Source organism: Thermobia domestica, chromosome 16, assembly GCF_964235325.1.
Source record: "Thermobia domestica chromosome 16, izTheDome1.hap1.1, whole genome shotgun sequence".
Taxonomy (NCBI): domain Eukaryota; kingdom Metazoa; phylum Arthropoda; class Insecta; order Zygentoma; family Lepismatidae; genus Thermobia; species Thermobia domestica.
The window spans coordinates 132,524,358-132,551,878 of NC_137469.1; the positions used below are offsets into that span (position 1 = coordinate 132,524,358).

The 27,521-nt window shown below is 36.2% G+C and overlaps 2 protein-coding genes across 4 annotated transcripts in view; both read right to left on the reverse strand.

The window, feature by feature from the left end:
- Klp31E (kinesin-like protein 31E) overlaps positions 1-27,521 on the reverse strand; it is a 272,051-nt gene that overhangs the window by 202,248 nt on the left and 42,282 nt on the right. The gene's annotated exons all lie outside the window — the stretch shown is intronic.
- LOC145673423 (uncharacterized) lies at positions 24,522-27,089 on the reverse strand. Its single transcript, XM_081743117.1, has 2 exons — positions 26,724-27,089; positions 24,522-25,246 (listed from the first exon to the last, which is right to left on the reverse strand). The coding sequence occupies exons 1-2, from the start codon at positions 26,976-26,978 to the stop codon at positions 25,076-25,078; spliced, it is 426 nt and encodes a 141-aa protein (XP_081599243.1). The 5' UTR covers positions 26,979-27,089; the 3' UTR covers positions 24,522-25,075.

A 27,521-nucleotide genomic window follows, 5' to 3' on the forward strand; every position in this document is an offset into this window, starting at 1 on the left:
CCCTTCACACTGATTCGCTCAAATCCTGTTACGCTAGTCCAAATACTTCTATGAAATATCGGAAAAAGATTACTGGAAAAATGTTTTTGCGTAATAATTGAAGTTCGTTTAAAATATGACCGAACATACGTTTTTTATAACACTCCGGCCCAAACATGACCTAAAGCTAAAATATGTTCAATATACTATATTTATTGACAAAAAAGAACCGTATTTTCGTGTTCACAAAAATTAATTCTACATAGAAAAAGATGCCTGGATAAAAGCATGACGTCACAGAAATCCGGTACCCAATAATAAGGAAGCAAAACACTAATTTGTCTGTGAAATACAATGCTAAAATTAAACGAAAGTAGTTTCTACTTGACGAATCTTTGACTTTTTAAAAATTCATTTTCGAAAATTCAGTCATTTTAATTAAGATTTTGAGTTGAGAATGGAGGGCGAAGGGAAATGCAAAAATTTAAACGCACAACTTTCAGATTGTTTACCGTGTGACACATTGAACTCTTTCAAGTTGTGTACATGTGACACTGCTACTTGTATGAAAAGAAAAATAAATCAAGACGAAGACTGAGGGGGAAAATACTCATTGACAACCCTGCTATGGTTAGCACTTTACACCCTTATCCAACACCAAGGACTAAGAAACGAAATACATAGATTCCGAACCATTACTCAGATTAGGCGTAATTTCCTAACCATTACTCAGATTTATATCCGGATCATATTCCTACTAGCAAGACTTGAACCTAAACAATGAAAGCTACGGTAACCAGTGACATTAATCACTAATATCGCAACCACTTTTATCTCAAAGGATCGATTTAGGTATGAGAAGCTGGTGTACTTTTTTTGAAAAATTTCCCACAAAAACGACACATTACAAATTAGATGCGAAGGTTTTTCGTTAAACATGCTTTGTTTTGTATGCAGGAAATGTATTTTTCTCTTCTTTTTCCTTTAAGGATCTCACGTCCGTAAACATTTCAAGTCTGTCCCGCTGCCCTTGGCAGAAAACATGTCACGACCTTGCCAATGGGATAATGTTATATTTATTAAATCATAATAATAAATTACTTCTACTATTCTTAAAGTAGTAGCTGCTATTCGGAAATGTTACACTATTCTTTCTTATGGATAACGGAAAAGCATACTGATTTTTTTTTTTTTTTTTTTTTTTTTTTTTTTTTTTTTTTAAGATTAGCATAATATTTGATCTTATAGTGTTATACTTCTTGAATTACTATTATTAGTATTTGTAAGCATTTCTGCTAATAACCTTTTGTAGTTGGTGTCAGTTAAGTGCAAAAATAAGATTTTAATATATATATATATATATATATATATATATATATATATATATATATATATACACCACATACTATAAAGGAAAATATTTCGGTTCCCTTAAGCAAAACAAGATTTATGGTATCTTTACACTCAATGCATAAACTATAAGTTTTCCAAGCACGAAAGAACTGCTTTACGAGCAAGCCCTTGCCCACTAATAAAATGTAATGTAGCGCCTAATTTATGTTAAGTTCAAACATTGTGTATGATGTACACAGCGAACTTGACTAAGTTTTCTGATGAAAACTTTAGAGCAAAACTACGCCACCTTGAAAGTTTGGTCCACTGGCTACGGACGCCATATATAATTCGAAAGAGAGTTTCTACTCTGATTTCGGAATAGTATGGAGAATGTCTACCAAATTTTTATTTGCCGCAAAAGAACTGTATGAGCAGTGGTATTGCATCAAATTTTGCCATAATCTTGTCATACCTAGGGGCACTCCGCACTAAGAATCTGAAAATTTCGCGTTTCGTTTCTCATATTTCGCGTTTTGTCGCATTTTCCAAATAAAGTTTTGTATTTTGTTTCTCTTGTGGAAAAGATATTCCCGACATTTTAACAACAGTTTCTATTATTCACAGACACTACAGAAATAAATTATTAATTACCTAAAAACGAAATACACTGAATATTTCACGCGACATTGTAAATTTCACTTATAGAACATTACATTTTTTAAAAATCAAACTGAAGGAAAATCAGTAGGAAACTTTTGCTGTCTTCTAAAAACACATGGCACTAATGAAATATTGATGTACGAGCAGAATCGTTAATCGCTTCCGATGAAATCGCATTTGTCTTTTTATTTTCATCTATCAGTAAATTACCTTTATTTTGGGGCATATGAAGAAAATTCGAAAACCTTCCCTTGGAAATTTTATAAAAGTATTAAGTTTAGAAACTTATCTTCTAGCATCACTCGAAATTTAAGATAATTATCCGGAGTTCTGCGCCTCAATTCATTTGTATGTAAATGTGGAAACTTGCAAGTTAGGTGGATTTTACCCTCTTTTACTATCTTATTCTTTGTAGACTCCAGTTCCAAACAATAAGCTTATTTCGGAAGATAAGAGGAAAGCACACATTAAGCTTCTTCAGATTGTATTAAATCATCATTGTGATACGCACTCTGAGTATTTCTCTCTAAAATCCATTTCCTGGTCCAAATCTTCCTATTTTCCTATGCTTCCTTTTTATTCGTTTTCTTAACACAATGTTTATAGCATCTGCACTTAAAAACATATCTTGAGATAAATCCACCCTGCTCAAACAATTGAGTAAACTGGAAAATGACGGTGTGCCCAAACAACGGGCAAGAGGAAGAGCGAAAAATGGCCGCTTCTTTCTTCTTCTTCTTTTACGCGCCTATTTTTGCGCTAGGTGTATGGGCCACCTTACGGACTGAAATTTACACCATTTTACGAACCGAAATAACGCGCCGAAAAATACGCTAGTGTATGTTGGCCTTAACAAAGCACAGTATACCTCATATCAACACTAAATGTTCATGTCCCGACACTTAAAGCTCGTCCTGATAACTCTGGTCTGTTCTACTGCAAAAAAAGCAAAGACCAACATATTATTGAAATCACCAATTTGGAGAATGTCCTCTACTTATAACACAATATGTATCGAACACAAAGAAATAGAAATATGTACTATGAACTCTATGTTTAAGAAAACTATCGTAAATGTATTATGTAATATACCAACACTATAATTGGGCTTATGCCTGTTGTGTTGAAGACAAATAAATAAATAAATCACTCTACTTTCCTCTAACACAACTATTTCGAGACGGAATTTTTTTGTGGTGGACAACATAGTGTTCGCGTTTTTTAGGGTACTCCCGTTTCCTCCCACTTTCTCATTCCACCAATTCTTCCATCATAATTCACTTGCCTTAATCATCGTCTTTCCTAACCTAAAGAATATAATCGTGGGAGTTAAACTGAAATACTTCATTTTATTTCGAGACAGAACTTCCAAAATTCTCTGAAGCCAATGATGTATTATTCGATATGTCAAAAAGGTTAATATATAAAATTTTATGCAAAAAAAAAAAAAAAGGTATTCTTCCTCCCTGCTCATGCCATACTAAATTCGCGCACCATTTCTCAGGAAGGTAATTGCATAATGAATGATCACAGGAGTCGATATATACCAGGTTTTGTGTTGTTCATTCAGCGGTGACTCAGTGACATTACTCACTTGTAGTGTGAAGAGTATCTGGGTTCAATTCCAAACTATGTGAGTTTGTGCTAGGCAATATCATGTTCGTGGGTTTTTTGGGTTCTTTCGTTTCCTCCCACACTCTCATATCACCAATTCTCTCATAATTAATCATTCATTTTTATTAGTTGTCCGCCTCCTTTAGCCTAGGGGCATAAATATGGGATATAACATTGAAGATTTTACTCTTGCTCACCCACTTGTGCAAAGGGCGAAAAAAATGCTGTAGAACCTGCAATGTTGACCAATTGATTTTCGTATGATTTACTACACATTTTACACTTGGCTGAAATCCCTGGCATATCAGCGTGACATTACTGAAAATTCTTTTGAAATTGACCCAATAGATTCTGATAATCAAACGCATATATCTACCGTACCCGTTAGTCTTATATAATAGTATAGTTGTTGGATTTAAATGCATTTTGTAAGGTGAAAATGTCAATAATCATGTGTACATAATACAGATTATAGATTCCCTATGCGTAGTGTGAAAATCGATCTTAATATTCTTTTTACCTCTAGAAGCAGACAGCAAACAAATAAAAGAAATGTTTGAAGTATCCATAACTCTTTATGCAAATCAGATATTTACACTGAACATTCACTGACAACTTTTCAACACGCGAAAGGGCACACCTACTTCAGTTCAATGAGTGGTGGGTGCGGACATGTTTATATGTTTAAATCAAACCATAAAAACATTCTTTTTAGGTTACAACTATTTACTGTTTAAATTCTATACGATCGGTACTAAAAATGTTGCTGTTTTTGTCTTCAAGCGAAGTCCGTAAGAATAAAAATAAATAAATAAATAAATAAATGTTAATTAAAACAAAACGTACAATTTAAACCTTGTTCCACGGCTATGTTCTTCGTAATTTCATTGGTTGAAGCGATCGTAGTTTCCAGTGTAATTCCACCAGGGATACAAATGATAAAAAGTTTATTTGTATTGAATGAACTAAATCTAACGCGGTACTTGATTATTCGACATATCTAATGGAAATGGGCATAACAGGGGGAAATTAATTAACTAAAACTTCCCTTCTAGAAGTTCAAAAATTTCTTATAAAATTTTTGTCTATACATAAAGACAGAAAAAAGTCCTAAGAATATCCTGATTGATATGATGTATTAATTAAGACTAAGTTATAGCTAAGGAACATAATCTGTTACAATTTAAACCTTGTTCCACGGCTATGTTCTTCGTAATTTCATTGGTTGAAGCGATCGTAGTTTCCAGTGTAATTCCACCAGGGATACAAATGATAAAAAGTTTATTTGTATTGAATGAACTAAATCTAACGCGGTACTTGATTATTCGACATATCTAATGGAAATGGGCATAACAGGGGGAAATTAATTAACTAAAACTTCCCTTCTAGAAGTTCAAAAATTTCTTATAAAATTTTTGTCTATACATAAAGACAGAAAAAAGTCCTAAGAATATCCTGATTGATATGATGTATTAATTAAGACTAAGTTATAGCTAAGGAACATAATCTGTTACGAAGATAAATTGATGGGAAATCGAGTTAGTTTATTTTTTAATTAATTAATTAACTTTTGAACACGGAATCAATACACACTGCTTGAAAGTAATGGACCATCACACTGCCCCAGTATTTCGTTCTACTAGTAATAAAATAGTTTCAAATGATATTGGTATAGAATAAGTACAGTGTTGCCAGTGGAAAATATATAGCCCAAGGATTTTAGGCCAAAAAAGTCAAATCGATCTAACAAATTAGAAGGAGGCAGAGACTTGGAATATTTGTTTATTAGCTCATACTAATGAAAATACTAAAAATTCTCTAGAATCCAACTTGTGCTCCGGCCGCCATCTTGAAAAATGGCAGCCAAATTTGTTTTTTGGGGATTATTTGAATACGGCTCATGCGATTCTGTTGATATTTTATAACCAAATATTTCATTATAATAATCCTAATATATGGCATAAGTCATTTCTTATGGAAAATCCACAAGAGGTGGTTTACTTTTGAGACGAGTTTCCTCCGGACGAAGTCTTGCGAAAACGCCTTACAATTTTGTTAGAAGGTTATTTCGCAAGAAACGTTTCGCTAATGACGGCACATAATTTGATTTAGTTTAAGGAACTGCAACGACAAAATTTAGTGAGGTGGCCTGTACCTTTTATTGGGTTGTTGTTGCACGGTTTCTTGACCGAAATCCACTACTTTCTTCAAGTATCTTTCTAATCTCCCTTACGATGTCAAGTAATCACGGTATTTCTCAACGGTCACCCATCTAAGTACAGACAAGGGCTAACAATACTTGACTTCCGTACCTCATAAATACAGGGGTTGGACAAAAAAAAAAAAAAAAATCTAAAACGTTTGCAAATGTGTGAAAATCATACCTAGTATGGTGTGGGCCTCCTTTTGCGTCCAACACAGCTTGGATCCGACGTGGAATAGACGTATACAGCTCCCGAATCGTGGTGTGTGAAATTTTGTACCATTGTTTCTATGCTCCAGTTCCTTAAGGGACGCTGGTGGAGGCTAATGAGACCGAACACTCCTTTCTAACTCAGACCACAATGGCTCAATGATGCTCAGATCTGGTGATTGTGGGACCCAGGGGAGGTATGATAGCTCCTGGTCATGCTCCTCAAACCATGATTTCACTGTTTTTTCAATGTGACAGGGTGCCAAATTATCTTGGTAGATGCCACCACAATCAGGGAACAATATTTGGGCCATGGGTAGAACCTGGTCCCCCAAAATGGTCTCATACGCCTTAGCATTCATCATTCCATGCAGGGGTATGATGGGACCTGCAGAAAACCACGATATCACTGCCCGTACTGTAACAGAACCACTCCCATCTTTACAGTTGGGACCAGACAGTTTGTATCATAGGCCTGCGACGGTGTTCTCCATACGTAAACACGACCGGTTGTTGGAAACAAGGTGAAGGTCGATTCATCGGACCACATTACGTGTTTCCACTGCTCATGAGTCCAAGCCTTGTGGTCCTTGCACCGCTGGATACCTCTTCGCATTTACTGCTGTGACCAAGGGTTTGGCGATAGCGGCCCTTCCATGGATTTTCATTTTGTGAACTAACCCGTCGCACTGTTTTCGATGAAACCGGGTTCTGTAGGCCGGAATTGCATTCAGACATAATTTTCATTGCAGTGGTCTTTTTAGCTGCTACAATCCGTTTTAATGCCCTCCGGTCTCTATCTGACAGGACTGTCTTTCTTCCACTGTTGTGCTTTGCACACGTCGTTTGCCCATGAATTGTGTATGCCCTCGTAACATTGGACACAGTGTCTTTCGATACCCCCACAATGTTTGCCACTGTTGCCACTGAAGCTCCAACCAGACGGGCACCAACGATCATGCCTCTTTGGAAGTCTGTCAGGTCGCCAATTTTACCGCACCACTTTCACACTACGACACCCACAGGTGAACGGGTTACTGCTGACGGAAGAGGAAGGCCCACATGACACATTGAAAACAAAAAACGATAGGTAACCGCAACATGCGTTGTACAGTGGAGGGCCAAACTTACGTGTCCTGTTTGAAGTGTTTTTTAGATTTTTTTTTTTTGTCTATCCCCTGTACTTGTAAACCAGTACAGCTAGTACGCGTGCTTATATTCTAACACAATTCTAAATTATCACGTACGTACAACACATATTAATATTAATGAATCCTCTTTCTCTACAGATCTAAACACGACTAGAATGTGCTCGTAGCAGAGTGTCTTCTCATTCATTATACTGTCATTAAGGTTACCAAATTCTGAGAAGAATGGAAAAGTAGGCAGTCTATATAGTGCGATGCTTCTTCATCTGAAGTACCAATGGCGCTTTGTTTCACTTAATGAGTGCTTGGCATTTTAAAAGCGCAATAAACAAACAAGTACCGTTACAATATAAATAACACTACTAGAGAACCATAATGATGTTAACTGATAAAACTGAAATATGTTGACCATTTTTCAAGTAAATTTCATTCACTAAATTTCATATTTACTTTCGGTTACTTGCAAATGTTTACACCTTACAACAACGTTTCCCAACCGGTGTGCCGTGAATGAGCCGCTGGTGTGCCGCAAGGAAATTGGAACAAAATTATTAATTCTATTGCAATCAAATTGTAAGACATTGTGTCTCACGTTATACTTCTGAGGAAAAATGTATATTTGTGTTTCACATTACTATGAGCGCCTACTATGAATCTGCCATTTTACGTTTCATACTATGTTACTATTCTGTACATTTTTAATGTTAAAGAAGTATTTGTTATAATTGTTATCACCATTATTTCTTCTTTATTGTTGCAGACTATTTCGTAACTTGAAATTTTAAAATATTATTCAATCATTTGGAGAAAGCAAACCTGCATACAAATTACCTACATTTGTGTTTTAATAGTACAAGAGATTTGTTTGTTCGTTCGTTATTTAGTGATCTTTCTTCTTATTGAAAGGTTGTATACAATTTTCGAAAAAGAAAGTGTATTTTTAAAAACCTGAATACTATATTTCTTTGTAATTGTTTTCTATTTTTAAATTAGAATGAAAAATAAGCACAATGATTTACCGCGGAGGAAAACCAGTGATCGAACTTTCTTGTCTGTGAAAAAGATATCAGTAATCACAGAAAAAATTACCAAGGTATTTTATGTTCACAAATAATATCTATATGGGTGTGCCGCGAGAATTCAAGTTACACCTGTAGTGTGCCGCAAGTTGAAAAAGGTTGGGAAACGCTGTCTTACAATATAAGGAGAAATGAGTGCCATTAAAAGATACGCTTTTCTAATCGCAGAAACGTCTAATGAAAAAAAAAAGTGAATTTTGATTCATTATGCTACGAATTCCTGTTATTTAGGTATCTCGAACTCCAGATTTCATATACCATAAGTCTTATAGTTACATCGAAACAAAGTATAGAATATAAGTATGGGAATAATCTACTTCTTCAAGTCGATTTCCTGGCCTATTTTAACCGTATGCTAGTATACATTTATTTTGCTTATTATTGGATGACGTATACGAAATAGAAGACATTAGTGTTCCAGACAATAGCTTAACGTCAAGTCACCTATGTTCAGGTGCAGAATTCTGCCACGAAATGGTAATATCGGCTAGCTATGTAACTTGAGGTTCTTGGATTATTTCCCTTGAGGCTTACTATATCACAAGCCACCGACGAGCTAAATAAAGAAAAAAAAATGAAATGAAATCTTTCAGTTTTACGTCCCACGGTTATGCCGGTTAGACTAAAGGAGACGGTGATGATGAGTAATGAATGAAATGGTGGAATGAATAAAGTGGGAGGAAACGGTAGAACCCCGAGAAAACCCACGCACACGGTGTTTGTCCACCACAAAGTTGACGAGCTAAAAGCTTCGATGACAAGCTGGTACTACAATTGTGTGAATATGCTCTACAAAATCTCGAGAGTAACTACTGGCATTCACGGTTCTTTGAGTGGAGATCGTACAATCAACACAGCAATAGCCACTTCATTCATATTTCTAACCTCTTGGATTATAATAGTGCATGAAATTTCGGATCTGAATCCAGTAGCTGGATCAAATAGTTTGGTTGCCAATTGAAATATAGTACCAGGGATTATGGAATATGTTGAACTCCCCCCCCCCTATTACTAACTTCAAGTGTATTTTATTGAGAACAAATATGGAATTCGGTAGCCCTCAGTGAAAAATAGTATTTTCCAATAGAAAACATCATTACGTTGTTACAATTTTGTGAGTTTCTAAATATTCGAGAATTTCCCGAACAATTTATGTAAAATCCTGATTTAATGATAGGAGTCAGTGCTCACATGTTGATTAAGATAACATTCCATTCGGGGTCAAGGCTACACATAGATTTCACGAGCCCCCGGACAAATTCAGTGGGAATTTGAAAATTCAGAAAAATCACAATTGAATTAATAGAAGTTATAAAAAGACATTTTTTTCAACGAAATTCCGACATCTGTCGGAATCGCTCTTCCCATTATGGGCGGTCCTGCTTCTTAGGTTATATTTGCACTCAAGTTCATTCACAGATAAATAATTTGATTGGTTCGTTAGACAAAATTTAGCATCTCATTCAGCACCGAGGTTATATGACACGTGGGTCTACCGCTTAACATGAAATCCGATTCACAACTCTCACTGGGCATGGAACCCAGGTCTCTCACGCCGAAGGTCTGTATGCTAACTATACAGCTACGATAGGGCTCACATAAATAATTTAAGGAAAAAGTGTAAATATTCTACTATCTTAACCTTGGGCCATAATTGAACAACATAAATTTATTATTATTATTATTATTATTATTAAATAAAAAGCTACGAGAATTGTTACTACTACTATAAATCTGACAGCATTGAGAACTATTTTTATTGGCATACAAATAAATGTAGAGCCTCCTATAAGCAACATAAAAATTGATTTTATTTCAAAATCCTATTCGGTGGAAGTTAGAACAATATATTGTACTTTAGTCTAATTCCACATAAGGACTAGTTCCACCTGCGACCTGCTGTTTGTTATTCTAATATGCATATATCCGTTCAAGGATTCCCATTAGAAGAGAAAGTTTCCTTAACAGAGGAGGAGTGGCCATCCGTGACTTCAAAGACAACTTAACCATAGAGTTACAAAGTCAATTGAGTGGCGTAGCATCAAGTGAGAAAGCCAATAAATTCGTTGTGAGCATTTGTTAGATGTTCTCATATGGCTTACGGGTTGAAATGGCCATTCTGTCACTACGCTGGCAGCCTTCCTCTTCAAATGTGTATTTATCATGTACGTGACTTTCCATACAGATTTGAAAGAAACCCTTCTCCTCCACATACACATACATATAACCTTAAGAAAACTACAACCAAATATATGGATGTTATACCACCTTAAACCGAAATGATTTTGTTACGATGAGAGTCATGAATGCCAGCTGTGTCACTATAATCTTCGGGAGCGACAGCGTTTTTTTTTTTTTTTTTTTTTTTTAAGTATGTATTTTTAAATTGTAGTTTTTGAGTATATATTTTTTCTCGCTATCGTTCTTAATCTGAATAATTTAATAGTTTATTAATATTACAATATGATAATCAATTTACACTTGTAGCAATTTCAAGAAGGAAAATAAATCCGTAAAACGGTTGATCGATCAACAAAGAAAGAGTACACCGGAGTTACTACTTTTGAACAGAATTCAAAATCGAAGGCTGTAAGTTTGACTTACATATTTAATCGTGTTTAAATAAATAAACACTGACATCACTTAAGGCCCACGATTTACTCATAAATGAAATTATATCAAAAATGTTTTAATCTTAATGGGCCTTATGCAGAGTCGTTTTGACGTATGAATAGCGTCATACTAAAGGCCTGACTACAGCAGGAAACATGTTAGTCGAACTCTTAAGTATGGCACTAATCACACGTCAGAACGACTATGCATACGGCCCAAATATTTTATATTAAATGCCTCAAATTTTGATAGGTGTATAATGTATCTACTTTTTGGTGAGAAGCTATTACTGTATTTTTAGTACGCGGGAGGTCATGATTTTTCTTAATACGCGTCCCCATAGCAGAACATGCTCCGATCTGCGATATGATCGCAGAAAATTTGCCGCGCCTGTGCAGAAAAATTGTTAAAGGAAATAAAAATAGCCAAGAGAAAAGTATAAAAACATGCCTGCTATGTGCAGATGTCTTAAATGCATGGACGACTCGCATAAATATAGTTTGAACTGCTTTTTACGTCGTGTAAAGCGTATTTTTATCAATCATAAGTGTTTCTTTTGCAGAAAATTTTTGCAGAATTCCTTCAAAAATTTTTTTTACAATAGCTCATCGAAGAAGGACAAAGAAAGTTCTGCCATGGGGATACTCCTTACGTATAAATGTACGTGTGAAGATATGTAGCTGCTGTGTATGTAGTGGTTCATAATACTTTTACAAAATTGCTGAAAGTAATTCACAGAAGATTTCGCACACAAAATTGTAAGTTCGCAAGCATTAATGCTATATTTAAATTATGTAAATATTAATAATGTCGATCAATGAATAAAGTAATTCTTAATTCTTTCTAGAATTCAGAAATGGACAGTGCAACTACCTAAGAATTTTACAAAAGAAAAATTTTCTAAATTATAAAAGCAATAAGTTTCACTCTAAGTCTCGCATCAAGTGCCTGACTACCTGTTGGAAAACAAAAGAGCTCTGTCGCAATGATCGCTCTCCCGATGTAATCATCCCATTCACCGATGGCTCAGTAATAGTGTGCTTCCATCCAAGGGTAGGTTTGTGTTTAGATTCCCCTGATTGACAGTTATATAATCTTCTTTGTATCCATTCCACATATAATAGTAAGAAAAAAAGTGCGAGTAAAATTGTTATATACGTCTTATCTTCTTCCTTCATTAAGCATGAAATAAATGAAGAAAATATTGTAATGAAACTTACAAGAGAACTAAACACTCATTACGATGCCTGAGAATTATAAATCAATTTCTAAGCTGCTCTAAAAACTTCGATGTTTTTTTGCGTGCAGATATGATAGCATTGTTAGTGTCGAGGTGATCATGCAACTCAGCAGTAGTAATGCCGATGCTGAATTGTTCTAGTTAGTCGAGCACCAGATGGTACTGAGTGAACTACGCGATAGGACGAAAAAAGAGGAAGGAGGCTCAAGTACTTATCATTTAGTTGTTCTAATTTTCCTTAACCCTTTCTGGTAAGAGAAACAGAGGTGGAAACTTGATATTATGTTCCCCCTTAATTTCCCTAAGTAGAACTTACATGTTGTGAACTCTGGGCTGGAAGACCAGAAATAAGGCAATGGGAGTTTTGTCCTAACCAGATATTACCTAAACTAAAAATCGTTAGGTTGGCAATAATCGTTTGTGAGCTGCTGTGCTAAGAAAATTTAGTTTAAAAATTGAACAGAACCATTCTGGCCACATATCTGATCTGTTCTGTAACTAACCTAACCACACAACTACAACTACTCGTTTGCAGAACAAAGTCTAATGAAAAACTACATTTCTGGGACAGCTTATATTTATATTTTGTTTGTCACATTGATTAGCTATTTTAAGACAATAGAAAATATTTCGCAATGAAATATTTATTCTTGTTTTAGCAGTGGAACTTCAAGGATTAAACAGCTGAAGCATTGTACCGAGACCAGTTTTCCTTTTCCATTAGAAATCTTCTGCAGAACATACGTTGTCCTTTACATCACAGCAACAAGGCAAATGTAAGATGAAATCTTTGAACATGTTTATAATAGAGAAAGCGTTAACAGCTCCCAGAGATCTTGCGAAAAAGCATGTTCAGACCTATTTCAAGCTTCACCTTTTGTACAGTTTTCTTTAATATACTCTTAAATACAAATAACGATGAAAAGCTGAAACAGAGCTGGGAATTTGGGTTAATAAAAGGATACTGGTTCATCCGTTAACTATTCTCACATGTTTTATTATTCCTGTCATAGATTGAAAACAGTTCATCGAAAGCTTTTCCTTGTAAATGCATCTGATGGAAGATTTTTATCAGTCTTTATGATATGATTATTTACTTACTGTGCATATTGAGATAAGCATATTGATTATTCAGGTTCAGAGTCGTTATTCTTCAAGTGACTTGCACTCAGTAGTCTCCGGTTTTCACTCACTCAAATGAAATGACATTTCTAGTTTTACGTCCCACGAAAGTGAATGGTGGAATGACAATGTGGGAGGAAATGGAACATGGTGGAAAGACTACAAGCTGGATGCAATGCAGTGCTACACTCTTGTCGCTCTGGCGCATGACGTCATCTTGGTCTCAGACGTGGCCAGCGAGAGTCAGATGAACTTTTAACAAGCGCTTGCTCGCTGGTATCTTACACGCAAACTTCTCTTCTATTTATAGTGATCTTTTAAATTTTAGTACAAACAATAATTATATAAACGTAATGTAATCAATGTTTAAGCTAAGTGACTTCAAAGGAAGATATTTACAATAGCAACAGAAACAGCAATATCAGTTTATATTAAACAACTTTGAAGCTTGAACAAGCCAATATTACTATTACTCACTACATTTTCTGCTTTTTCTTTCTTTTCTTTTCTCTTTCTTTCTTTCTTTTCTTTTTTAAACATCTGAAGTAATACACTCGAGTTTGTATAGGCCTGAATAATAATCTATGTATAACACAATGTGTCGTTAATGCATTTCATTATTATATATTTATGTATGCTCAATTATATTTTCGTAACACATTGATCGGTTTTGATTTACTATTATTATTATTTTGCCTGAAAGAGAATTCTTTACTGATGACCCCATATAAATTTTCAGAATATCTCAAGGGAGAATTCATGGTTTTCGTAAACAGAAATGCACGTACGTATATTTTCCTTATGTTTGGACAGTTTTTTTTTTTTGTTTGTTTGTTTGTTTGTTTGTTTTTAAGAGGTTGCTCCCATGTAAGTTTCGTCAGAATCTCAGGGGAGGTTAAAAATTTTATTGAGCAGGGACGCACGTATTTAATATTTTAAACATAGTTTTTATTTTTTATTTATGAAAAAAAAACATCTTATTTGAAATCGCTGATCGCTTATTTATAGAATTTGTATTTGAATAAAAGGTTTGGTGAAACTGACAGTTCTCTGAATATTAGTGTCAAAATTTACGCCATAACAAACTGTATTATTAAACATTTGTACAAAATAAAACGTTACATATACTATTGTGTTCTAAATATATATAGAAATAAATATGTATATACAAAGCACCTCAAACAAAGAAATTGCAACTTGACTATTTCAAGCAAGAAACAAAGTACTAGGCGTAGGTGAAGACGATGTAGGGGTGTAACAGCTAGACTAGAAAACACATAAACCATAAAATTACATAATTTTCTTGATAAGTTTTTTCTGTCCCGTGGACTAAAGGAGACAAAAGATAAATGCAAATGAATGATTATGTGAAATTTGGTGGAATGAGAATGTGGGAGTACCCCGAGAAACTCACGGACACGATGTTGTCTACCAGAAACTCACTTGACTGAGAAGCGGACCAGTACCCCTTGCACCAGAGGTGAGCCTTCTGCCACTGAGCCACCGTGCTTCCTTGATTGGTTGAGAATGTACCATATTTTTAAATTTACTGCAGTCATTCTTAATTTTGTAATTCTGGAGGGAACCCCTAAATATGTATCCAAAGTAAATTATCCAAAGTTATGATTCTAATGAAAAAATTCAAAATCTGAGTGTAAAAATGTCCCGACAATGTCGCCCTGACATGGTAGGTGGATACTTTATTCTCTTGATCTAATACATTGTTATATATCTTTGTAACCGTTAATCGTTATTACGAACCTTCCATTCGTTACTTAATTTGAAGTGCAACGTCCCGTTTTAGCACCGAGGCTACAGAGAATGCAGACCTCCAGAATGAAATGGGACCTGAACTACTTTAACGCGTTCAATGCTCTCCATTTGCGTAACTCGAGGGAGGTAAGCCTCCTAGATCATCGTGCCTCCCTTCTCGAGTTACATGCCTCATGCCTGCCTCTGTGGGGAAAATTTTATCTCAGTATCTTATGTAGAGGAAATGATGAAAGAAATGATCACCTCTGTCGGTTCTTCTCCCTCATCATTTCGAATCCGGGTCTTGCCCCAAAGTTCGTCTTTTTAAATCGTACTATTGGATTTTTGTATGCAGAATCAATACAAGCTACTGTAGCCTTATATACTATTATTACATACTATTAATACTAAAAAGAGACTATATAATGAAATCTCTTTTTTATAATTTCATTTAACATTGCATTTATTTATTACTTTTATGTAAAACTTACCATATTTTAGGTTTATTTTGTCCTGTCGCCTGCAAGCTAAAATCCATTTCTGGAGACATTCTCCTTCTTTTTGAGGAAATCTAAAGTATTTTATATTAGTTCCCTTAGTTTTTCTGTAATAATTACTACAGCCGTACACTGTACAGTTAGGCATTCTCGATATCATTTAAAAGAACAAAGAATTTACACTTGTGGTCACTTAAAGCCGCGCCGCTTCGTTGTCTCTTGCAAACCAGATGACGTCACAGCCACGACAGCGCTCCAGGCGACATGCGCATGCAACCACCTTGTAGTCTTTCCACCATGAAATGGAAGAACCAACATAAGACCATCGGGGCACGATGTTGTCCACCACACTCACATGGCCTGGGATCTAACTCGTGAATCTTTGCCACAGAGGTGAGTACTCTGCCACTTATTATACCGCCTCGCACTCGCTCAAGCTCGGGCTCGCTATTTTCAATACACTCACGCTAGCACGATCACGCGCTTATTAACTTCACTGGATACGTGCTCGTGATCACTAGCCTCATTGAGGCTCCAGATGCTCTAGTGCATGCCTTATGCTCATTTATTGAGCTCGAAGCAAATCAAGAGTCAACACCCAGAGCAGGGCTCGCGAGTTTTAGATCAGGTTCATTATGCAATGTCGAAATAATGATGGATGGGACTAACTATTAAGATAAGAACTACCATACCGAGGTATTGCACTCCTACCAAAATTTGAACTTGAAATCACGCGCACTAGTGTGAACTAGTTGTGAGGTTTACGGGGAGAGCCTAACCTTTTAATGAATAGATAGTGGGGCCGCGGTGCCTCAAGTAGTGCGCTTACCTTTGGTGTGTCGAGTCGCTGGTTCGATCTCAGCTCTCGCCAAGTGGGCTTTGTGGTGGACAAATACTGTGTGCATAAGTTCTCCCTCTTCTTCCATTTTGTTCATTAACATCATTACGATCTCCCTTAACCTTTGAGCATATTTGTCGGACGTAAAGTACACAAAAAAAGGGAGGGGAAGAAAAGAAAGAAAGAAATACTGACCAAAGCTTCAACATGCACTGTATTTAAATTATAATGTGTGTTCAGCCAACAGAATTTAGACTTTTTTATAAGAATAACTATATATATGTCTGTATCTATCCGAAACTGTAACACATTATAGTTTAAAATACAGTGTGTGTGTGTTGAAGCTTTGGTCAGTGTTTCTTTTGTTACAATATCCAATTCAAAGCCATGGATAGTGTTGTTAACAAAAAAACAAGTATTGTACGGACTTAGTTTGGGTATTAAATGATCGTTTTCAATTAGGTTTTGACCTACGACGAAATAACTTACAGAGCACATTAAAAAAAAAAAAAAATAGAAGGAATATAAAACCTCTCAAAAATAACTTAATAATATTAATTAATTTAAGCAACAAATTAATGATGGTAGCAATGTTTGATATTCCTTGTCAGAATGTTAGCAAGGACTACAGTACAAAATTGAAAAAGAAGTTTCAAAATATAATTATAGTTACTATACTGATTTAAAGCATAACAAGTTCAAGTCACATACAGTACTGGACATAAGTATTCATACAGCACCTGTGCCACAATTAACAATGCATTGACAGGCAAATGGTGAATGAGAGAGTTATGTCTCCAACACACACATGTCCCTGCAGTTGGAAGAGTAGACGCAACACGAATTCGTAGAAATATCCTTTCTATGGAATGTACAAATAAAGGAAATGCGTGGGCAGAGCGATATTTGCCTGGACATATGTATTCGTACACCGCAGAATAATACTAGACAAGTACCACCAAATCACTAGTGGCAGCAGGCAGAGACTAGATAGTCAGTCATTACTGAGACGCTCGAAGTGTCAGGTGGAGTGTGTGGTGGTGTTCGCTGTAACCTAGAAAGAGATAATGGGGCTGAAAAGGAAAGAAACCAGACCCGAGGAAAGGAAACTGATTCTATCACTATTTCAGAAGAACAAATCGTATTCACAAATCGCAGAAATGGTGGACAGAAGTCGTTCGACTGTACAGTGTATATTAGAACGATATAAAGAGAAAACAATATACATAAACAGTGAAAGGGTGGGTCGTTCACAAAAGCTCACTACGAGGGAAACACGGGTAGTGTTGAGAATTATGAACAAACCCCGAAAGTGTCATCGTCAGCGATAGCGGTATATGTACAAGAACACTTCGGGAAACAAGTGTCCTCACGAACTATTCGGCGACTTTTCAATCGAGCTAGGTACAGAGCGCGGGTACCGAAACGAAAACCATTCATCAATAAGAAAATCAGGAAATGGCGCTTAACGTTTGCACAGGAGATGTAAGTAAATGTACAGGCTTTTGGGATAAGGTATTGTTTACAGATGAAAGTAAATTTAATATTTTTCACAATGATGGCAGAATTTTAGTGTGGAGAAGACCCAATAATGAGCTTGAGGTTCAGAATATACAAGCGACAGTTAAGCATGGTGGTGGAGGGGTTATGGTCTGGGGCTGTATGTCTAGCGCGGTCGTTGGAGAGCTTTTATTTATTGACGGAACGATGGATAAATATGTATATTTAGACATCCTCAAACGAAATTTACAGAAGAGTGTGGATAAATTGGGTCTTGGACAAGATTATTACTTCCAACAGGACAACGACCCAAAACATACCGCCGAGCTTGTGCGTATGTGGTTACTATACCACACGCCTCATACCCTGAAAACCCCCAGCGCAGTCCCCAGACCTGAACCCCATTGAACATTTGTGGAGTGAATTGGAAACGCGCATACGAAAACATGAAATAACTAATAAAACTAAACTGAAAGAGATACTTTTGCAAGAGTGGCAGGCCCAATAGATTGAGGGAGGTTATTCGAAAGCGAGGCATGAATACGAAGTATTAAGGTAAGATATTTAGGTTTGTCATTCATAAGCAGAGAACTTTTCGTTTGCTGTACGAATACTTATGTCCAACACACAGTGCATATTGTTTGTTTCTTTTCATGGTTGTAGCAAATCAATCTACGTTTTGTTTTCCGTTTATTTTGTGAATATTCTTTGCTGAATGAAGCATATGTCTCGCACAACACATGCGTCTAATTATTTACCTAATGGCAGAAATATGTGTCTTTTCTTCAACGTTTGCACTGTACGAATACTTATGACCATGACTGTATAACTCAAGTTTACTAAGGCTCAGGTGGACAGATCACGAAGGCGGAATGGAATAAAGTAGGAACACTTTCAAAATTTTACTGAAAACCCAATCAGAAAAAGACCATTAGGGAAAACAATATTAACATGGATTTTGCAGAATATGAATACAAAGTAGAAACTGGATCCAGTTGGGTAAGGGCGTAAGTCAATGAAGAGCTTTTGTAAATGCGGCATTGAACCTTCGGATGCCATACGTCATATAGTTAGTTAGTTAAGAAAAACATAAACTACACTAAGAAAAAAGGAAACTAACCAGTCAGCATTGGTTGTCAAGGAATGAGGATAGAATTCAGCAATCATCTCTCTGAAAGAAGTGGTTCAAAATAGAGAAAGAGACAAAGAGAGGGGAAAAAAACTACAGTCTTGCTCAATTACTCCCAGGTGCAGAGTTGTTTGGTATTTAGAAGTACCTTGTCATATAATACGTGCAAGAATTTGGTTGCCATTACAGAAATATTTTCTTTTCGTTTCAACCGAAAACCAGTCTTGGATATTATCTCTCAACTGAAAGGATTTGACTATAAAATTTTCATTTAGATGGTTCCTGGACATTATTTCGGGTGTATTCTTCCACGAGGTCAGTAATATAACAAAAGCCTTTCTAAGTTGTATCCTCTGCATTGCAAATATCTTCCATTTGTCTTCCATATGGTTGTATCTATCCATATACTGAAGCATTTGTTTTAAACTAACAAACCCCTTTGTAATACAATTACAGTAGTGTTGACAATGGCGTTACAGAGGCTTTATGGTGAGAAAACAAATGCTTATTCCTACATCTAAATACAACCATGTTTCTACCTTCGCTTTTATTTATTTATTTATTTATTTATTTGAAGTTGAGCATCTCTTTTCAGTACTGACTACTGAGGCATTGTCAGATGTGAATCTACAGTCTAAGGTGAAATCCAAAGTACCGTAATGCATTGAATGCTATTACTGGGAATCGAAGTCGGGAGGCATGGAATTTAATGTTTCTATTCAGCAACGAAGCCGTCTATGGTATAATTTGGGATCAAATTCGAATAATTTTACCACCACCACATAAAAAAAAAAAAAACACACACACACACATATATGATATAGTGGTGGGATTGTAAGTTTTATGATTCCTATATCCAGAAAAAGCAGTTTCGGATATCAGTTTCCTTAAAGTTTAAAGCCAATTTATATACAGGCTATACAAGATATGAACTTGCAATTTAAAGTAGAATCCAAATACGTACTTTCATTAAGACTCGAATATGGTCTCCAACACCAAAAGTAAAAACAATATCCATTTAGCCACAGATATCCGGAGTAGTTTTGCATATCGTCTGTAGAGAGAATGTAGTGAAACCTCGATTTTTAATATTGTTAAGTATTCTATCTGTTGGTAGGTCCTTAGGCTAATGAGTTCTTTTTCCTCCGGTTCGGGTATGAAAATGTTTCTTCCACGTATCTCGATCATCAGCTTCCTCTTTTAACTCCCAATATTTTATTCTATTTTTTCAAATCATTGACCAGTTGTGTTCTTTCTACTCATTCCTTTCCTTCTATTTTTTCCTCTATGGTGGTATGAAGACAATTTCTTCCCATTCAATTGGCCTTCCTACGAAGGATGCTGACTAAAATACTCATCTTCTCCCCTACCTGTTTTAAAACATCTTTATTAGCTACTCTTGACGTCCTTTTTATTTATTTTTTTTTTTATCTTCCTCCAGCACCACATTACGAAGTTCTCCAAATATTTCTTCTCTAACTTGCATAATGTCCATCATACACTCCAATACTTCATATACAGCACGTGACCAGCTTCTTCCTTGCAATTAGTCCAATATTAAGCCTGCTAGTTAAGAGTGATCTTTCTTATTGAATGCTTCTTTGGCTACGGCAATTCTTAACCCGATCCCTTTGGTGCACTAAGCGTCTTTCGTTAAAATATTTCACAGATATTTCAATGATCGTCCTTTTCAAGTTCTCTTTGTTCTCTTGTGACTACTAAGGGCGAGTTTCGACGGGATATTCTCATAACTTTCGATTTTTCGATAATTTCCATTCTATATTATTTCCCAGTATCTACTAGTTTGTCCGTCATCTCTTTCAGTCCTTCTTCGGTTCTAGCTATAATAACCGTGTCACTTGCATACTTGACCTTCTTAACGACCTATGCTTCCTTCATTAAATATTCACTGTAAATGTTTAATAACGAATGATATACTACATACTTGTTTAACTCCTCTTCCAATTTCCACACGATTGGTGTCTCCTTCATTCAAGCGCAACTTCACTCGTTGTCCTATGTACAGGTTGTGATTTACTCGTCGGTCTATTCAACTGATCCCGATTTCCTTAAGTATTTTCGGAAGTTTGATCTAATTGCCCTGATCGAAAGCTTTATGCCAATCGATGAGTACAAATACATTCTTCCTTCAAGTCAAGAATTCGTTCCGATATAATTCATCAACTCAATAGCATCTCTGGTGTCTTTTCCTTTTCGAAATCTAAAATGATCTTCTTCCAACATCTCTTCTACCATACTTTCCAGCAGCCAGTATGCGCGCAATAATATTTCCAGTTTGGAAAATAAGGCTAATGGTTCTGTGATAACTGCACTTCTTTGTTTTTTTTTTTTTTTCTTGGGTAATGCAGCCATTATAACATCAAGAAAATCCTTTAGCCACTATCCACCCAGGTATTCATTGCACTGTCTCCTAATCTCTTAAACAAATCTGCTGGTACGTAGTCACCTTCAGTGCCCTTCTCCCTTCGCATGTTTTTGATGCTTGTACTACTCTACTTTTTAATGTATTGGATCCTTCTTCATTATCATCACCTCTTCCTCTGCTTCAATCACAATATTTTTGGGGGCGACTCTTCTAGTTCTACAGATCCTTCATGTATTCCTCCAAGATTCTAAGGATTCTTTGATGGCAAGTAGCTATATTACCTTGATATCTTTGATTTCAAACGCGCGCATACTTTTGTTAGCTTCTTTTCCTAATTATTGTGCTTTCTCATACATTAGATCATATCTGCGGCGCCGCTTAAAGGGAGCGGATCCACTACGTAGTTTGTATCAGTGTCAAGAGAGGTCACCAGCGTAGGTCGCTTCTAGCGCCCGTAGTGAACTCAGTTGGTTCTTGCTTCTCAAAGTGTTTCCATCTCAACATACCAAATGGTTTCGTTTCGTTTCGTTTCATTAAAGTACAGGGTAAATCACCCTGAAATTGGAACAGGTCAGTTTTTTTTTTTTTTTTTTTTTTTCACTTTGTAGATTTTTTCAGATTTATTAACATCGGCGTTATCTACTTTTCCCCCTGTCTTTCGTCGATGACATTTCCAAGTGGCGTCTGTTTATTTTTTTTTAATTTATTGTAAAAAATTCGCTTTTAAGTGAAAGGCTTTCATGATATTGAAGTTTTCTGCTCGATTCTAGGCAATAGGTTAAGGAATATGTTTTGTTGCACATATTTTATGTTCGTTAAGCCCTAAAGAATGTGCATTTATGTCATACTGTTAAAAATTGTACATTTGTCGCATGCTTACAACGGTGCCAGGAACGTATCTAGGAGAGGACAGGGGGGCCCACGGACCCCCTAAAAGTTGGCTTAGCCCTCTAAATATTTATTTAAAGTTATTTATATGGAGCCCATTTGCTAATATGGCTTCCCAAAATCAGAACTCTAACTACGTTCCTGAACGGTATCAAAAATTAGAATTTCTAATGTACACTCATGTCCAAAATTATTGTCGCATATCTATAAATATGTTGTTCTAGGAATAAAATTTGATAACAAATCCGTCCAGTATTTCTTACAATGTTAGTATGATTTCTTACAATGTAGTTAAATTTCAAATGGCATGTGGCAAATTTCATGTCAAAAGAGCAGTAAATAGGAACAGTAAAACGAAAATAAAATTGCCTTGTCCATTTAGCAACATTTTATTTTACTCATTATAATCCTCATATTTATAATTCTTTTCCTATGAAATTTACCACAAACATACATTTCCCGATTATACACATAGTATCAGTATTTAAAGCAACCTACAAAATCATTATCAAATTATATTCTTAGAAGAAGACAATTATAGATATGCGACAATAATTTTGGACATGAGTGTACATAGACCGCCTTTGCTTGGCACAAGGATATAAAGCAGTTCTAGAGATGTTAATTTGATACTATTCAAGGTAACAGTCTACTAGAGATTAATTTGATTTTAAGGTCTTCCACTTGGTCTAGTATCTAGCACACTTGCCTTCGGAGCTCGCTATCCAGGGTTCAATTCCGGTAAGAGATAGGGTACAGTAGAACAAAAAAATGTTCAGATACCGCTAAAGGCAGTAGATCTCCTGCAGCCACCATAGAATAAGAGTAAAGCGTTAAAATAAAAAAAAATACTGATTTTCTTGATTTTTAATTTAAAAAAGATTATCCCAACTGGTCACTAACTGCCTTGTAGAATCTTATGCCTTAGGCGAGCAGAGTTGTCTTCAACATTGGGAGGCGGGCAAATTTGAGGTTTATTCTGAGTGGACATTAATTTCATCTCACTTTCCTTTCTGGCGACCGGACACAAATAATCAAATTTCTCCCCCCAAAACACATTTCAAATCGGATTATTGGGGACAATCCCCCCAGTTCCAAGATAGGAGGGGACATGTCCCCTTCACCCCCCGGGATTTGCGTCAGTGTATGTATGGAGCAATGTAAACCAAAATTACTAATTCGAATCTTATCATTTAATCTACTATGACATTAGTGTTAATTGCATGGAAAACAAAATGATATACATACATACAATATGTAACAGTTTTCAACAAAAATTAAAACTAATATAGTTTGCAATGTACCGCAGCATCAATTCTCATCGAAACGAAAATAATATGTTTACGACATCTATTTAAAACGGCACTGATCTAAACATGTTTAGCCATAGGCCTATTTTTTCTAAATTTTGTACCGTCCTCCACACCTCCGTCCTGCTAGGAGTAAGATTGTAATTCCTGGAATAAACTAGACGATGGAACATGACAGCTATTGTCACGGTCGAGATGTAAGAATGTAAAAATAGTTCGTGCCGGCAGGGTCAGAAACAAGAGAATGTCATTTTTTCCCCCCACCTGTTGGGAAGGAGACCGAGGTGTTTGGAATCTTGGCTAAGATAATTGCCGCTAGTCTAAATTGTGAATCAGCTAGTACAAAAAATGTACTGAAAAAGGAAAAGGTATTGTGCTTATAAAATTTCATCCCTTCACTTCAGCTGTTGCTTTTGGCAATGAGATAATATCGAGTTCGCAGAAGGAAGTCTGCAAATGGGAACAGCTCTTCAATCTTCTCTTCCGTGGTCAATAACCCCCCCATTTGCAGTGACCTTCACAAAAGACTATTTCTGCTTCAGAAGAAAAATAATATTGCTTGCTTTGTCCATTCATCTGTGAAAGCTTTCAGGAATGTTTCGGAGCTCATTTGGGTGTTTCATATGAACATATTTCGCGAAAAATTCACACAGCCAGGAGTGGAAGCGGAAACTATTGAAAGCCCTGTTGTTGGCGGGAGGTGTTCCCTATCTCCACAGAATGTATACTAACAAAAATTATATTACTTGTGCTCATAAAAGAATGCCAAGTTGAACTTTTGATTTTATGTTTAGCGTCCCTTTGAGCAGCGAGGCTACATGAGACGTAGATATACAACTCCTGAAATCCGAAGATTATCGTTCAATGCACTCCCATCGGGAATCGAACACGGGATCCCGTTCACGTCGCGCATAATAGCCATTAGACCAGCAGGGAGGGTCACCCCAAATAGAACATGGATAGCAAACAAAACAATTCATTTCCCATCTTCACAATCATTAGTAGGGTGAAATAACAACTTACAAACATTATTTTAAAAAGAATGTGGTTAGTTGAATATATAGATATATTCGTCGGCTTCACCCCTAGATCTCCCAGTTTGCTCGGTTTACGGCCTCTCAGTTCATGAACCTAGAACCATATTTAATTTCATTTGGGGCTTTCCTTTGGGGCTTCGTCCTCAGCCTCCCTTATCCCTTTTGCTCGGCCAACGGCCTTGCATCCGATAAACTTGCAAGCACACCGAATTTCATTTCAGATCCGGAAATTCGCCCCGTGTACGGCCTCGCATCTCATTAGGCGTTTACTCGACCTCATAATCCTGCAAGCATATTGAATTTCAGTTGTAGTTGCCAAAGGATTAGCTTCAACCCAGGTTTTGCAGGTTGAGTCAGATTGAGTACGTGGGGACTTCGCCCTCAGATCCAGGGGCGTAAATAAGGGCCCCGTAGACCCTGCATTGCGGGCGGTCTCAAGCCATCAGGGGCCCCCAAATCGCGAAGTGGGAAGTAGGGAAGGGCCCACTCCACCCTGTCTGCGGGAGGGCCCTCAAGCCTTTAGTTACGCCACTGCTCAGATCCCCTTCCCATACCACTGCCCATAACTTCTTTTGCTCCACCCTCCGTCCACGTATACAGTTATCCATGGTATACCATCTGGATCTACATGGCCCTTTTCAATCGCTAATCTTCTTTCTTCCTCTCCAGCTTCTTTCATCTGACTCCAAAGAGAATCTGTCCACACCTACAAAAGATATACAATGTTTTAGAAAACATGACATATCGTTATTTTGTTCTAATTTTAATTCATTACAAATCTCATTACCTTTCTACTTTGAGTGATGTCAATAACGAACAAAATAAATTTCCCTAGTCATCGAGAATGTGACTCAATTTCTCTACGATTGTGCAGAAACTATACGGATAAATAGTTATTTTTTGTCTCTGTATGCTTTGTCTGGTATGTATTGTAAAGACTAGCAACGTTCAGAAAATTTCAGTTTGAATTTTACTTTGTATAAAATGTAGATAGCGATTGAGGCTTCACCTCTTGACTCCCACATATGCTCACTCTACGATCTCGCATCTAATAAACATAAAATCATCAATGTTTGGTTAGCCTACGGCCCTGCACCTTATGTCCCTGCAAGAGTGCTGAATTGCAGTCGAAATACCGGGTGGCCAAATAGCGTTCTCGCTTGCTGTGTGGGAGATTCGGGTAATATTTCGTGAAAGATCAATGTTTTAGATTTCACGTTAATTTAGATTAAAGTCTCGTATGGCTCCGGTGCGCAACCATCTCATCATACACACTATAAAGTATTCTTGACAACATCAATATGAAAATTCCACTAGAGCAGCAAAACGAGTGTGATCCACAATTCGTTATATGGCGGTTTACGTAGGTTGAGGATCATAACGAGACTATGCTATGGTCGCAGAGTGGTGCAAACTCCGAAAACGTAATCAAAAACTCCTAAATCGAAGTTACAACTTTGATACTTCTCCAAATGGATAGGTTAGATTAGTATTTTAACCATTAGGAACCCGTTTTTTTTTTTTTTTTGGGGGGGGGGGGTCAGATGCATTATACTGAAACTCCACCCTCCGTCCACTCTAAATATTTTCCTTCCACTTCCTTCATTCCACCATTATCGCTTATTTCATCATTACCGCCTTCCTTAGTCGCGGTGCAGAAGAAGAAGAAAAATAAGATTTTCTCAAAAGCAAAAGTAATTTATTATAAATTCGTCATATTTTATCGCTATCAAAGCTGAAATCACCGATTTATGTGCAAGTTTTTTCTTTTTCTTTTTAACGATTAATTTACGTTTTCGAGTTTTTCACATTTTTGGCAATTGAAACTACTACGTTGCCCTTGTAACCAGGTCAGCAACTAGAAGGGGGCAATGGGGCCAGACCTCCCTAAATTTTTTATGGCTCGCAGATCTCAATGCATCATATACTATATTAACACAACAAATCATGAATTTATATATTTGTAACAATTATTTTAAGACTTGGGACCCCCAGACTTCTATAGCTGGTTGCGGGCCTGCTTGTAACTAAGATTACTTTCATTGCGCAAGTGCTATTATGATAACTATATCAATGCAACTATTATATTAGCTACTTGTGATATTGTTGATAAGTAGGAAAGTCTATTTTTCAGGTTTTTTATTTTCCGGGAAGACCAAACGGATTTGTCAATTATTACTTACCGGTTCCAGATCTTGTTCAATCTTGTTGAATAGTTTGAAGCTCATACATGGGATATCCATAATACTGAGGAATTCCTCTAGATGAGAATACCCACTTCCAATGGAAACAGTGCCCCAAACAGCCCCAGTATTGATTACAGATCTTTTAGACTGTTGTTCCTCCTCCGTAGAGTGACATACTTCGCGTTTGCACACGCGGCACTTGAAATAGAGATAAGACACTACTCCTGAACGTCTCTCTCTATGAAAATCCATTTTTCCTAAAACACATATCTTTCTGTGGTTTTCTTGGAGCTTTATGGACCACTTGAGAATGTGTCCCAAATTCGATAGCCATTTGGAAAGTCATTTCGACTAACAATCTCTGTTTCGGGCTCCACTACAAGAGATAGTAGAGACTCAGTGTCAGAGCTGAAATGACATAAAATAATAATAATAATAATAATAATAATAATAATAATAATAATAATAATAATAATAATAATAATAATAATAATAATAATAATAATAATAATAATTTGTAGAAATGAAAATGAAATTTATAGAAATTTAGTGCTTATATGTTGAACGATATGGCTTATATGAATAGGGTGAATAAATGAAGGACAGATGGTCAAAAATTACTTTTTTCCTGTATGTAGGACTAGAAATGTGTTTATCTTTTTAAAAATTCGAATTAGATTTTCTTCTCTATGACTATTAAATTATCTCCTATTGTCGCTCGAAAATTAAACCAGAAAAGTAACTTATATATGAAGTTCAAATGTGAAACTGGTTTTGTTCTTTCGTTTGCAATTT

What these genes read in the sequence shown, in the direction of transcription:
- LOC145673423 (XM_081743117.1), bottom strand. Translation starts at nt 26,978, where the DNA reads ATGGATTTTCATAGAGAGAGACGTTCAGGAGTAGTGTCTTATCTCTAT. An exon ending in TTGAACAAGATCTGGAACCG is followed by an intron (nt 25,247 to 26,723) that starts GTAAGTAATAAT and finishes TATCTTTTGTAG; the next exon opens with GTGTGGACAGATTCTCTTTG.